Here is a 14,498-nt window from a genome sequence, read left to right as displayed (position 1 = left end):
TTCTGTTGGGTGATGATAAAGAGCATGACCAGATGAGCTCTTCAGAGTTTGCTTTCCTTTGGGTTTTCATGCTACAAAACAGCATTTGGATCTCAGTAACAGTAGTGTCTCCACTGCAGTGGGGCCATGGAGGGAGATGAAACAGCATCGAGCCACCCCTCAGAGGACAGCAGCATACTGGACCTTCCCTCTGCATACGACATAACAGACAGCTTCCTGCCAGAGCACGGCACTGGGACCAGTGAGGAGCCTTGTAGTTCTGTGGATACTTTTGCCTCATCAGCATGCTTAGGTAAAGACTCAACTAACAATGAATGTAAATATTCCCGTTCTCTCTCTCACACTCCCTCACTCCCTCCCTTTGGACATAGAGACATGTCGGGTCAATATTTGTTGCTTCAGGCAGAGTGTTGTTTGAATGAACAGCAAATAGCGTGCTGAAGTTCGATGCAAGTTCATCTGCCTTCGTGCAAAGTGTGGCTTATTGGAACTGCAATATGGTTCTGTGCTTCCGAGTAAATACAAAGTGCGCTGTGGATTGCTGATACCTGTGAGAGCCGTCGAGAGGGTTGCTGCTTTTTGGTGTCACTGTGCTCATGGAGGAGGGAGTTGCCTGAGGCCAACTGACAGAAAGAATCCTAGCGTTCTCCTAGGCATCAGGGAAAACATTGCTTTGTACAATTACAACCAGTAAGGAAACATCTGCTCTGCAAATCCTTCTACCTACCTTTCTCCCATCTACAGCCCGTGTCCTCATTAAACCAGTGCAGGACAAGTGTTCTGTTTATAAAAGGTTATAGAAACAGGCAACTGAATGGCTGGTTGTGCTGCATTCCTTGTGGATTAGTAATAAGCTTGCTGTAGGATCGGATTATGCTCCACAACTGGGAGACAATGGTTAACTGTCTTGCCTTGTTTTGTTTCTTAGAGGGGGGGATTTCTGCAGAAATGGTCAAGAAACTAGGCTTTGGGCCAGTTCCCACTTTCTGAGCTGCACTGTTGTATTTATCCACAGGGGAGCTGAACTGAGGTTGCATGAACAACTTTAATTCTGGTATTTTCTAATTTTTCAGCATGTGACTTTACAATCTGAGAGTTCATTTAATGTAGCTATTATGGATGTGATATGTATACAAGTGTTGTTCTGCTTGTACTTTCTGAGAGCGACTCTGACCAGTTTCCACTACCTTCGTGTGTTTTTACGGATTAATTATTCTACAGTGGTCAGAGTGCCTTTGAGAGGGTGTATTAAAATACAATATTAATATAGTTTATCGTAGGTGTCACTAGGTGGCCCTGTTACACAGTCTTCCAAGTTCTTTTTCTCAACATGGGAGCAAATGTTCAGTCATGAGAAGACAGGCTACGTGGTGGTGTTGGTTTTGGTTATACAAGATCATGGGATTGGAGCTAAATGAGCAGCAGGAGAATTTGCTCTCTGCCTGGGGCTCTGATTACCTTCAGCTCTTGAAGCAGAGTTGCTCCTTGAGAATCAGCTATTGGTGCTGGCCTGAGATTCTTGGAAAGAGGGATTGTCCTGCATGTTGTGTGACTGTCTCTATTACAGGTCTGGGGCATATGTGTGAACAAAATAAGTTACATTTAGAATTAGCCCTGGTTGGAAAATTTTCTGTCAAAGCCGTTTTTCAATGGGAAATTGGGTTTTGGCCTAAATTAAATTTTCTACAAAAAGTGTTTGCTTTCCTCAGAAAATTTAGACTTTTTCATAAAAAACCCCAAATATCCAAAAAGTTTTGATTTTTGGCTGAAAATGTTTATTTTGAAATATAGCCGCTGTGCCTTAATGGGAGTTGGTTGTACTTTTTGGGTGTGTAATGTCCCATTCCCATCTATGTGCCAGGCTCCCCAGGGGACTAATGTCTCATGATGCACTGTGGAATATCAACAAGAAGGGAGAATGTGGTGCATCATGGGAGATGTAGTCCAGCTAGGGAGCCCAGCCCATAGAGAAGAATGGTGTTATGAGGTACCTGAATTACAACTCCCCAGAGGCACCGTGGCAGCATTTCTGAATCAAAATTTTTGGTTTTCTCTTTATTATTTGGCTGAGAATTTTTGGTTGTCAGTTTTCTTGCTGAAAAGTTGGAATTTTCCACAGAGGAAAAAACCCAACAAACCCATTTTTTGACAAGCACAGAATATCCCCAGATTTGCCTCACTGATTTCTCCACCACTATGAAGCCAATTGCCAGCCCTTGTCAGTTGCCATAGTGTGGCGGAGGGGGAGCACTGATGTTAGAACAGGATGCTGGTGTCAGAAGAATAGGCAGTAATAGGTTACATCATGTGATCCAGCCTGACGTTATTGATTCATGTGATCCAGGTTCTCCCCTCTCCTCTCCCCTCCCCCCCCCCCGACTTAAAAGTTTGTGAGGGGAAGTTTGTGATGGGGGAATCACTTTACATGTGAACTAAGTGGGGCTACTATGTTGTTTGCTACTTTTAAATATTTCCAGGTAAAATAATTCTGTTGTGTCTTGCTTTTGATCTAAGACCCACTAGCATAGTATTCCTTTGTGCGTGCTTTTGCTGCTGCTGTCGTCATCAGCAGGAGTGACTGCATAGACAGTGCATTGGACGTGGGGCAAAGCTGGAAATGGTTGTATTTAGCCTTTGCTCCTTTCCAGAATGTTAAATCCAAACTGCATTGAACCCACCACTTTCATCATCTATTCAGTCCTGATGCACTGAGGGTTAAGAAGGTTTGTGTCAGTTACATTAAATAGTCTGGATTAAAATAAAACGAGGTGAGGTTGGGAAGTCATTTGCAAAGGGGTTTGCAAATATTTTTTAAAAAGAAAAAAATTATTTCTTCTGTTTGTAGGCAAAGCTAGCAAAATTTCTGTTCACTTTGGAGATTTAAATAGTTAAAAGGAGGTGTTTAACTCCTCTTCCTCGGTCAGCTGTCACAAGATACTTATTTGCTTAAGGGCTGAGCCAACCATCAGGGATGGTAACATCAGTACCCCTACTGGTCACTCACTATATTGCACGTACAGAGGCTACGCACCCAATGAGCCTAGCTTAGCTGTGGTGGTTACTAGCTTATGAGGCCTGGGCAGTTTCCTTCAGTTTCTCGTATAACAGTTCCAGGATTGTGTCTCAAGTAAAATAGCATTCATCTGTGATAGGGATTCCAGCCATTGCTGTGTTTTGTCTGTCAAGAGTAGGAGCACTGGAGGAGGCTACGTGACCTAGTCGTTATAGCAGATTTGGCCAATCGATATTCCTGTTCTAATTTGAGCCTTGATTAATTTCAGATCTTGGTAATGGTAAAGTGTCCACTTGTGAGTCATAGTGTCGGGATGTAGTTCCTTGTTGCTAGTGAAAATATGCCAAATGAATGTTTCTCTCTGCTTTGGTAGAGAAATTCGTCTGACAATGTGATAGGCTGGGGTTTTGTTTGTTTTAGACAGACTGTGTGTCACAGGTTTTCTGTAAAGGTGTATCCACAAGTGCAGGGATTTGTAGGCAATCCTTGTGATGGGTGTGTTTATTGTGAGCTGTTTGCTCAGATCCTGTTCTTCTCCAGCAAGGGTTGGTGCTATTTGAGTAAACTGTTTTGGTGATTAACGTTGGGGTGTAGGAGGAACGTGTGATTACTCTGCAGTCCCAAGACTGGTTTGCGGCGCATGGAGTTTACAGCTAATCAGCCAGCCATGACACGTGAAAAACAAAGACAAACTGCTCAAACATGAAACTTCATATTGTGTTTTACACCAGTAGAGGTCAGATCCTGTATGTTTGTTCATGTACAACACCCACTGACTTCAGTGGGCGCTTTGGGTTTTGCAGAGAATGAAAGATCAGACCCCAAATTCTTCTTCTTTTATTCACATTACAATTGCACCTAGAAGCCCTGACTAGAGCCAAACTGTGATGGACACTGACTGCACATAATAAGACAGCCCTGGCTCAAAGAACTTGCAGTCTAAACAAATACTTATTTGAGTGTAGTTTTTTATACAACTGTGTCTATATAAAACAATGCTGCTCCAAATATCTGAGTGCCTGCTTGTATGGAACAACATCGTTTTACATGCACGTTCGCCTAAGTACATGTATAAAATCATGAACATCTTTTATTTTAACAGGAGACGTCTGCTTTCTAATCTAGGTTGTTTAAGCTTACGTAAGTCCTTTGTAAGTCAGCAAAAAAAAAACCAACCCACAGCAGCAAGTCTCAGAGCCCAAGTCAACTGACTTAGGGCTAAACATAGTAGTATAGCTGTTCCCACTCAGCCTGGAGCCCAGGATCTGAGACCAACCCCCCCTTGCTGGGTTTCATAGTCTGGGGTCCAGTCCAAGCAGGAATGTCTAAACTGCTGTTTTCAGCCCTGAATTGGGGTTTGTGTGTTGTTTTTTTGCAATGTAGTCATACCATCAATCATCTTGGCTGCAGAAAACATAACTGCAGTGAAAACCAAACCCTACATCACAGGGGAACTTTCTTAGAGAATTAAATCATACCAAAACATCTTGGAGTTACAGTCCTAGCTCTTGTTTCCTCCTCTTATGAAATAGTGAAAAGTGTTCCAGTGTCTCTTATTATTATTCATTTGTATTGCAAAGGCATCTAGGGGCTCCAGTCATGGACCATGACCCCAGTGTGTTAGGTGCTGTACAAACACAGAACAAAAGGATGGTCCCTGCCCTAGTGATCTTACAGTCTAAGTCTGAGACTGGACACAGACAGAGAAATGGGAGAGCAGAAGGGAACAGTGAGAGCATATGGGTTAGCATGATCAGTGGTGGCAGCATGCAGCTTGTAAGATTTAAGTTACGAGCAGCAATTTGCTCTAACCTGTACTATAAAGCATTTTGACTTGGGGTCCGGCTCCTGTGGTTTAGGTGTGGGAATGATAGGTAATTCTTCGAACTCTGTTTTAAATGCCATTTGTAGTTTGACAAAGACAGTGGTCTCGCTTGCTCCAATGTTAATTTTTCAGCACACAAAAGTACAGCCAGCAGGATTCACTGTCACTGTCTCTCAGAACATAGCAACCTTCTTAGTGGAGATGTAGATGGAGGCAAAGTAATATTTTTCTGGCATTCCTCCTGTACTGGATTGATATTGACCAGAAGGCATGTCATTCAGCCTTCAGGCATCCCACATAAATATTTATGTGTCCTTAGTGTAACTTAGGAACAATTAAAAGTGTGTATAACAGGGAGGTTATATCATTTTGTTGGAAGGGAAATGTTGCATCATAGTAGTTGGGTAACTCCGTTAGACCGTTGAATCAGCAAAACAGTGCTTGCAGTCACATGGAAATGCTGATAAAGACCAAATGTACGCACGAATGAGTGATTTATGATTCATTAGTGAGTGAGCATTCTCCTGCTGTAACAAAGATACAGCATAACCAGCAGTAAACTGAATTTTGTAATGAAGTTAAAGGGACATTGGTAGGTCAAAAAGAGCATATTTAAAAAACACACACATGCACAGAGTCAAAATTTCCTTGTTTATACAGCAATGGACCTTAGAATATTAAAGCTGATGAAAATTGTACTTTGCATCTTTTTTGTGTTTTTTTTTTAATGTTTCTACTCGGCTCAGAAAATAAAACTAAATGACTGTCTTTAAAACATTTCTAATCTGCATTACTCACATCCTAGCACAACATTGCAGGGTTTAGGATACTGGCTCTGTTGGGGACTGTTTTAAATCCAGGCAAATTGTTTTATTATTTCAAGTTTTCAAAAAGGTCTTAAAATATTTAAATTCGTATTTCGATTTTGCTGAGGTTTTTTTCAGCGAAACCTATATTCTCTTCCTTTATTTGCTGCTGTTGTCTGCATTATGGTAGCTGTTGTCTGCATTATGTGTTAGGTGCTGTCCAGACACAGAGGAAGACATGCATCTTGCCCTTAAGAGCCGAGCAGTCTTAAATAAAGGGTGTGAGGAAGGGGATACAGCATCCAAGCCAAGGATCATGGGGAAAGTTGGCTCATCTCTAAGGCTAAGATTCTGTCATGGCTATTTTTAGTAAAAGTCAGGGACAGGTCACGGGCAGTAAAGAAAAATTCACGGAAGCCTGTGACCTGTCCCTAACTTCTACTAAAAATATCTATGATAAAATGGGAAAGGACCAGGCAGCTGCAGAGTGGCTGGGAGCTCTGGAGCCCCCACTACCCTCCTTGGGGGCGCAGAGCTCCAGAGTCCCTCTGCCCCCTTCTTAGCGGCAGGGAGATGTGTGAATCCCCCTGCCACCACCACAGTGGGGAGCTGCAGGGCTCCCTCCGCTCCCTGCAGCGGCCAGCAACTGCAGGGGTTCCTCTGCTCCCCCGCGGCAGTGGGGAGCAGCAGCAGGGGTCCCCCTGCTGCAGTGGGGAGTGGCAGGGGTCAACCAGCCCCGCAGCAGCGGCGGGAAGCTGACAGGGTCAACCAGCCCCGTGGTGGTGGCGGGAGCTGCCAGTGTCCCCCTATCCCACGATGGCAGCTGAGGTGCTGCGGGGTACCCCTCCTGCCTGCAGTGGCTGGGAGTTGCTGGGTACCCTGCTGCCCATGGCGGCTGAGAGCTTGGGGGCCCGCTGTCTCAAGCGACAGGGGTACCTTGCAGTTCCCTGCTGCGGAAGGTGGCAGGACCCTGCTACTCCCAGCCACCAGGGCTGAAGTCACGGAGGTCTTTGGAAGTCACGGATTCCGTGACTTCCATGACCTCGGTGACAAAACTGTAGCCTTACTCATCTCTAATTCATTCTGTGGAGGGGTGATGAAAATTGTTAAAAGTGATGACTGGGGTGGGGTGGGTAGGTGGGAAAAAGGTGGAAAGGAAAGGAGATCTTGTAGGGAAGAGATGATGTGAGAGGAACAAAGGAGTAGGAGAGGACAGAGGAGGGAATTAGGAAGGTGAGGAAGAAGGGGGATGTTGGTGATGCGACCGGAGCAGAGGTCAGAGTCCAAAAGAGTCTAAGGGCTGGATCATCATCTGGTTTACGTTTGGCTTCAAAGAAGCAGTGTAGTTGGAAACCTGCTGAGGCTCTGGCCCCATGCACAGATGCACCCTGTGATGTAAGGAAGCTGAGAATCTGAAAGCTGTTCCTGGGAACAGGACCCTTCACAGGCTACCCCAGAAGCTTCCTTCCCTGCCCACCCAGGGTATGTCTACACAGCCTGCAGCAGTGAGTCTCCAAGACCAGGTCCACAGACTCGGGTTCATGGGACTCGGCTACCACGCTAAAAATAGCTGTGTAGACAGCACTCTTCAGTTACCTGCCTCTCCCCACTCTCTTATGCACTGGTTATGATTTTTTTTTTTTAATTCGTATCTGAAATGAGACCTGTCTGTATCGATGCCCATTTATTCTGACTAGTCCTTAACTGTTCTATGTTTACTGCTCTCTTTGCTTTTCAAGAGCCTCTTCCATCTTTTCCGGTAGAGCTACGTCATGTATGTGACGAGAAGAAACGGTTTTACATGCTGTAGTTTGTCCCTGTTCTTGGGTTGTGCATGTGTGCTGTGGTGGAATATGGAAAATTAAAGGAACGGGGCGTACTGCTAATATTGTCAAGCCATTTGGGTTAGCACTAACACTTGAGAGGCCACTCAGAAGTTCATGGCGGTATAAAATTCAGTGTATTCATTCGTTATCCTGTACATTAAAGAAAAACCCAGCTTGGTTACCTAACGACCAGGAGAAATGAACTTCTCGGACAGATTTGAACTCGCTGCATTCATTGAGGAGGAAGTGTAATGCCAAAGACCACACACAGGCTTTATAGAAAAGCTCATTAGAAGCATCTGTACATACCCTGTAGGTCCAAAACAGGTTTTCTTCAGTCATGTTATCCATGCAGAGCCAAATTTTAGCTAAAATAGGAGGCCCACTTGCACGCATGATTACCACAGTTCCATGCAGAGGTTGGATGTGGGAACTTAGATGCCCAAATGCCCATGCATAGGTACAATCATTGTTACTGTGTGCAAAGGTATATGCGCACTTGTGCATGCAAAAATTAATAAACAAAAAATAATCAAAATATCTGCCTGCCACATACGTTCTGATATTTGGCTTGATTGGGAGGGATTTATATACGTACACTTTGTATTCTTTTTTTCATAAGAGAACCCCTAAGAGTGCCACTGAAATAACCCAGTATCCGACGTTCGCGTTTAGAATACCAAGTTAAGGAATGGTAGTTTGATTTCTGCTGCCCTCTAGTGATCAATAGTACCGACTTCTGATACATTAGAAATGTATCAAATGGAGGTACAATTAAACTTCAGGTAGTGGAGGAAAATTAGCATCTATACATTTCTGCCAGAAGGCCCAGATCCTAAGCTGTTGCAAATCAGTGGAGCTCAACTGATTTCAGTGGAGCTACATCAGTTTACTCCAGCTGAAGATCCTGATCTGGAAATGTTGCCAAAGGAGACTTGATTGTTCACTGCTTAGCTTATAGTGTGTAGTTTTTTACATACTGTTGTTCCCGTCAAATGCTGGTGAAGTATTTTTGTGGTTTTTGGAATAGAGTTTCTTAGCCTGTGTTTACATTACAGCTGTGTCAGGGGATCCAGTGAGAACGACAATGCTTTAGAACCGTGGGTTCAACCTGTGGCCCATGGACCCCTGGGGTTCTGCAGACTATCCCTAAGATTTCCAAAGGAGTCCCCACCTTCATTCAAAAATTTGTAGGGGTCCCCAAATGAAAAAAGGTTGAAAACCACTGCTGTAGAGCTGGGTTATGTTGTTTGAGCATAGACATGACTGTACCTACGCCTGAACTGGGCCAAGACTTTTAATACGAAGAATGTCTGGTGATTAGTGCTGTTGTAAGGTCCTTCATGACTGGGATTTGCTGGGTTGTTTTTTTTTTTTTTCTTTTCCCCCGTCTGAAAAATTCTGGGTTTTGAAAAAGCCATGATTTTGGGTGTCACTGTTTTTTGTTTTTGTTCTCCCTCTCCAGTAGGCACATGTGGGATAATCTGCCACCCACATTAGGTCTCAGCCTGATCTCTGGTAGCATGAGAATCAAAATTCCTTCCAGAATTTTTAGAATTAATTAGATCTCTGGCTATTCCTTACATCGGTGTTCGTTTGATCTCTTGCTGAGGTGGTGGTTTTAGTCGTTTTCCAGGAAAAAGAAAATATTCACACAGCTGGGGTTTGTTTTTGTTTTGTTTTAAGACGAGAGTGTTGATTTTCCAGGTTGCAGGCTTGATGTGAAATTGTGCTTCCGATTAATCATTATTATCTTTATTCCCAGTGCACTCACTTGATCCTCGACCAAAACACCCCTCAAGTACAATTAAAAAAAAAATCTCCCTCTTCAAAGCTAGTTGGCGTGGCTCTGAAATATTTCAAATTTTAATGCTGCACATATACACCTTGGTACAGTGGGCCAGATCCTCAGCTGGAGTAAATTAGCATTGCTATGAGATTAATGAGGCCACAAGGGTTCACAGCAGTGGAAGCTCTGGCCAGTTGTGTTTTGTAGTGTCTGTTAACAAAGTGGTACAATTGCATGAAATATTAAATGAAGTAGCAAAGCTAAATTATGGTTTATAGAAAATTAATACAAGTAGATTAAGCCATGTGACATAGAAAACCTGAGATCGCCGGCTAGATGAGCGACTGCGTGTCCCTGTAGCCGTCTGTAATTACTTTTTCAAGAATGTGTTCTACAGAACATTCAACTAAAAATAAACCCAGAGAAAGAGAAGCAGATATCTTATTCTATATGCATTCTAAGGAAGAAAAGTAACCATGGATTGTTTTTAAAAATGAGAATGAGATTTAGAAAGAGCATGTTCCAAAGATTTTTCCTTGACTATACTTACTCTTGACATTGGATCAAGTCCATGGAACCCAATCCAGTAAGGTTGCTGAGCACCCACCGTTCCCATTTAATTTCACTGGGGGTTGTGGGTGCTCAGCTCCTCCCAGGACTGGGCCCTTACTACACACTGCATTCAAACCACCTGTGTTCCCACTCCAGGAAAATGAATCTGTGTCCAAGTACTAAACACAGACTTTATATTCTAATGGCACAAGAAGACTGTGGCTAGATATATCTGCATAATTAATTCCTTGCACACTCCGAACTACCACTGAAGGCAGGAAGAGTTTTGGATGCAACAGGACTGTGGGATCAGCCCCTTGGCCTCCTGCAGAATGCGTCATTTGGCCTTTCATGGCTCTGATTTTCAAATGCATATTTTTCGGCCAATGGTCTGCTCCAGTCAGGCCAGACTGTCACCTGCATTCTGCTCCCATGCATGGGAGTAAATAGGTATAAGAATCCCCTTTGTTCCTTGGCACGGATTGCCTGCATTGTGGGTAGCAATGAGGGAAGGGAAAGTAGAGCAGCCTCCACAGGGCATCAACTCTTCTTTCCACACACGGGTGAGAAGTGGGGGGAGCCTTTGCTCTGCCATCCTGTCGCAGCAGCCAGTGCAGTTGTGCTGCTGTGCTAAGGGAGGTAATCCATGCCAGCCGCATAGCTGGCTCAGACTATTCCCCTCCCATCCTGGAGTAAGGGAGAGCCAGGAACCAGACTGTTACTCTGAGTCACAATAGTCATGTTATTCCCAAAGATGATATCGTAGCCAATACACCGAAAGCTCTTGATTTTGAATTCATCATTTCCTTTGGCTGTGAAAAGAGGTGTGGCAGAGAATTCGTACTCTAGAAGAACATGTTTTGTGTGTGTTTATAGTTAGATTGTAGCACTGAAGATATAAAAACAGAGTCATTGCAATCCCCAGTGCAAACTGTGCAACGTTGGAATTTCCATAGAACAGAAATTGTGGCTCCTGACCAGCTCCAACCTTAGCCCGGCTGCTGAACAATCAAAAGGTGAAATCTTCCTGTGCTCTGCCTCAGAGCCCAAGGGCAAGGCTCACAGCCTAGTGTGAAGATGAACTTGTAGTAACCTTCCACCCCTGTAACTTAGCTTTGTATCTTTCCATCCTCTGTGCATGCCCCTGGCAATGGTTTTGGAAGGTGCCATGTTTTTCACTGAGCTACAGCAGGGATTAATGACGTTTATGGACCTGCAGTTGTGCTGTGCTACAGGAATTGTGCTGAACATCCAACAGGAGGAAGATGTCTGCCGGCCGCTTTCACAGAGAGACCTTCTGTCTCTTCCTCCTGTTTCTCCGCCCTACGAAAAAGCATTACAGGATGGTCGGGTTCAGAAAGATGGTGTCCCAGCGGGGACAGATGCTTCAGTGGTTTCCTGGGCCTGATTCTTCACTCAGTGACACTGATGTTATGCGGGTGCTGCTCCACTGATTTCAATTGCGCTACGACAGAATGGGTGACCCAGAATGGAGAATTGGGCCACGTACGTCTTTGATGGTGTGTCTGTCACAAGCATCCCCTTCCTGAGGATACTTTTTGGGGGCTGCTAAATGGATGGTCGGTGATTTAAAAGAAGGTTGAATGACCCCTAGCAGCACATCATGCTAATGTAAATTGATCTCCCTGTGTGGGCCACTAGCTTGATTTCCCTTCTCCTAAGGTGAAAGGGGGCTGGGTGAGGAGAGCCCAATAGAAAGGAGACTCTTGAGGTGGAGCGTGGGCCATGGGCTAGCTAATAGGGTGTCTCTTTCCCCTCCCCATGCTTTGTGCAGTTAGTCCCTGCCACAGAGAGCTTACAGTCTCTGTTTGGCTGAACAGCATCGAGCAGAATGGGATCTCTGAGTGCTACTGGAATACAAATATCAGCACCTTGCACTTCTCTCTGATGAACTCTTTGGCCAACTTCTTAAAGCACTTTGTTGGCTCTTTATCAAGCCCTCCATGGCCAGGGGAAAGCTGCTGGGATGTGGGGTTGGGAATAGGAGTAGTAAATACTCTAACATAACTCTCATGGTCTAGGCTAGTACAATGTAATGTTCACACTAGTTATTAAGGACCTGGTTCAGATTCTGGTTGTATCTAGAATAAATGAATAGCGGGTCATGCACTGTCAGTTCAGAACTCTGCAACACATGGGCAGCTGAAAAGGTGGGGACAGCATGAAATAAATGGAATTTATCACCAGAATAAATAACACGAGGCAAAGGTTCTGTATTGGATGTAATATTCATGTCAATAATGAATTCAGTAAAACAGGACTTTAAAATTTAAATGAAGGTGACACAATTTCCAGTAGGTCCTAGAAACCAGGGGCCTTATTGCATCATTTAGGTCTCACTTATCATAAGAGCATATTTTGGGCCTCCATTGCTAAGGGATTTTTAGCAAAAGTTTTTGGTTTCACTGTATCATATCCACACCAGGTTGCATGGTGACTTTTCTCTACCGGCTCCAAAGAATTTTCATTGGGTAGACTGGTAAGTCTAGTCTTTTATTCTAGATAACGGTTTTTGGACTAATTTTGCTTATCAATCCACACACGCTTCTGTTTCTGGGAGCTTCATTGATAAACATTCCACATTCGTAATTTGCAACTAGTGAGCCAAATCCTCAATTAGCGTGAGTCAGCATAGCTCCATTGATTAATAGGTTCTTGTACACTTAATTGATTTCAATGGAGCAATGCAGGTTTACACCAGTTGTAATTCATACACCATGGACTATGAAGGAGCTTGATATTCTTTCTGATTTCGATGCCAAAACTGGAAACACTGAGCAGAATCTATGATTTGGGTCAAAGTAGCTCGTGAACATCTCAATGAGCTCCACATTTGATTTTCTCCTCTTTTGGTCCGTGATGGAAGACAGAGGAAGTGCTTCCATTGACTTTGCTGGGCTTTGGATTAGGCATTTCTAAGGTCTTTAGAAACCCATACGCTTGGAGATCTCTTACTAATAGGAACACTGTTGGTTTCTAGTGATGTAGCTGACAGGGGGAACAGTCCTTTAGTATGCCAACCACTGCAGATAGGATTCCAAGTCTTTGCCGTTTTCCTGTTCTATAACTCTGCCTGTGGGGGTCATTTTTGCTGTTATCCCTTTCCTTTCCTTGCAGTTTTCACTGTCTTGTCTCCAACTCTATCCTTTTGTTCACACTTCATTGATTTTTCCAAACACATCAACCTTCCTGTTATGGCTTCTGGGTAATGTGGGAACTTCCACTAGAGGGCTATCAAAACAGCATGTATCTATTTACATAGTTTGCCAAAAAATATACACTGGAAATCCTAGATGCAATTTGTCTCCGGCACTGTACTATTTTGTATTTGTGCTGCATCTATGACCTGATTCCTAAGTTATCAACTATTATTAATTTTTGTTCAAGGAAACACCACAGTTTCAGAGTAGCAGCCGTGTTAGTCTGTAGCCGCAAAAAGAAAAGGAGGACTTGTGGCACCTTATAGACTAACCAATTTATTTGAGCATAAGCTTTCGTGAGCTACAGCTCACTTCATCAGATGCATTTGTCTTTGCTTTTAAAGACCTGCTGCACTGAATAAGGCATTTTCAACAAAGCATGGGTTGTGTCTTATCTGAGTTTGCGACTGGTATTCAGTTCAATTCTAGCCTTTGGTATATGCTGTTTGTCATATTTTTCAAAAGTGGATCTATTGCAGGTAGCTCTGGGTTATGACTATTTAGCTAGAGGCTATGAATTCTGAAATGGTAGAGTTATTATGTGAAGAAAATCCTTTGATGCTGGGGAAAAAGATCAAAAGACCATAAAAGCGAGGCGGAAAAAGAAGAAAATCTACGAGATCGTGATTAGTGGGGAGCAAAAGGATTAGTAAATGTCCCATAGTGGGAATTAATTGTCTCCATAAAGTGTCAAGATGTAAAACTGCAGTTAGAGTTCATTGTAAAAGAAAGTAAACCCTGTGCAAATGCTCCTAAGAAGCTTTTAGGATGCGGTGTGGCCAAATCTCGTGATTTTGTTGTGAGATGCACAATGTTTGTGGGGTTTTTTTTTCTTAAAGCCCAGCTCCAGGAGTTATGTGATTGTGAGAATTTTAGCTTTAATTTATTTTATATATACTTCTAGCCCTCAGGGTTGCAAAGAAAAGCTGAAAAATGTGACCCTTAAAGGCTCAAAAAACAGAAGGCAAATACAAAGACCTCCAAATTATTATATTTAAAAAACCCAAATCTCCTGTTTTTTTTTTTAAGTGGATCTGACTCATGATTTCTTTGAATGCTTGAGGTTAACAACACAGAGGACACCTGCACGTAATGCCAGGAGCTGCGGTACAGTAGATATGTGTATATATACTGCCATTTTTTCTACCCTATAATAGGTATACAACACTGTGTCTGCCATTGGGCATGTTTTGGATCATTTAATCTTATTTTGCATCATGGTACGGGTGCAACAGACCCTTCAGGCCATTTCTTCTTTATATTTATTTGACCTGTCACTTCAGCACCTCCCATTATAACCTATCTGTGTTTGTCCCACATTGTACAATTGCAGCACCCTAATGTAATTTAGACTGCCATGATGCTATTATGGTGATGGCTTTTAATGTGGCTGTGAGGCGATTTTGTACAAGTATATGCCAGCCAACATTAGTTTCTCTCTCCAGACCGGTGAGTGAGCACTGGCT

General features: G+C 43.3%; 1 protein-coding gene across 4 annotated transcripts in view; it reads left to right on the top strand.

The window, feature by feature from the left end:
* The window catches only part of SHLD1 (shieldin complex subunit 1), a 91,265-nt gene that overhangs the window by 5,590 nt on the left and 71,177 nt on the right, over nt 1–14,498 (top strand). For all 4 annotated transcript variants that reach the window (XM_048842518.2, XM_048842520.2, XM_048842517.2 and 1 more), the window contains exon 4: nt 120–292. In XM_048842518.2, the coding sequence (XP_048698475.1) occupies nt 127–292 (166 nt within the window). In that variant the 5' untranslated portion in view covers nt 120–126. The remainder of the gene's footprint in view (nt 1–119; nt 293–14,498) is intronic.

The sequence above is a fragment of the Caretta caretta genome, chromosome 3 (assembly GCF_965140235.1).
Source record: "Caretta caretta isolate rCarCar2 chromosome 3, rCarCar1.hap1, whole genome shotgun sequence".
NCBI classification, from domain to species: Eukaryota; Metazoa; Chordata; order Testudines; family Cheloniidae; genus Caretta; species Caretta caretta.
Note: the sequence above shows the minus strand (reverse complement) of the source record. Positions and strands in the feature narration are given on the sequence as shown.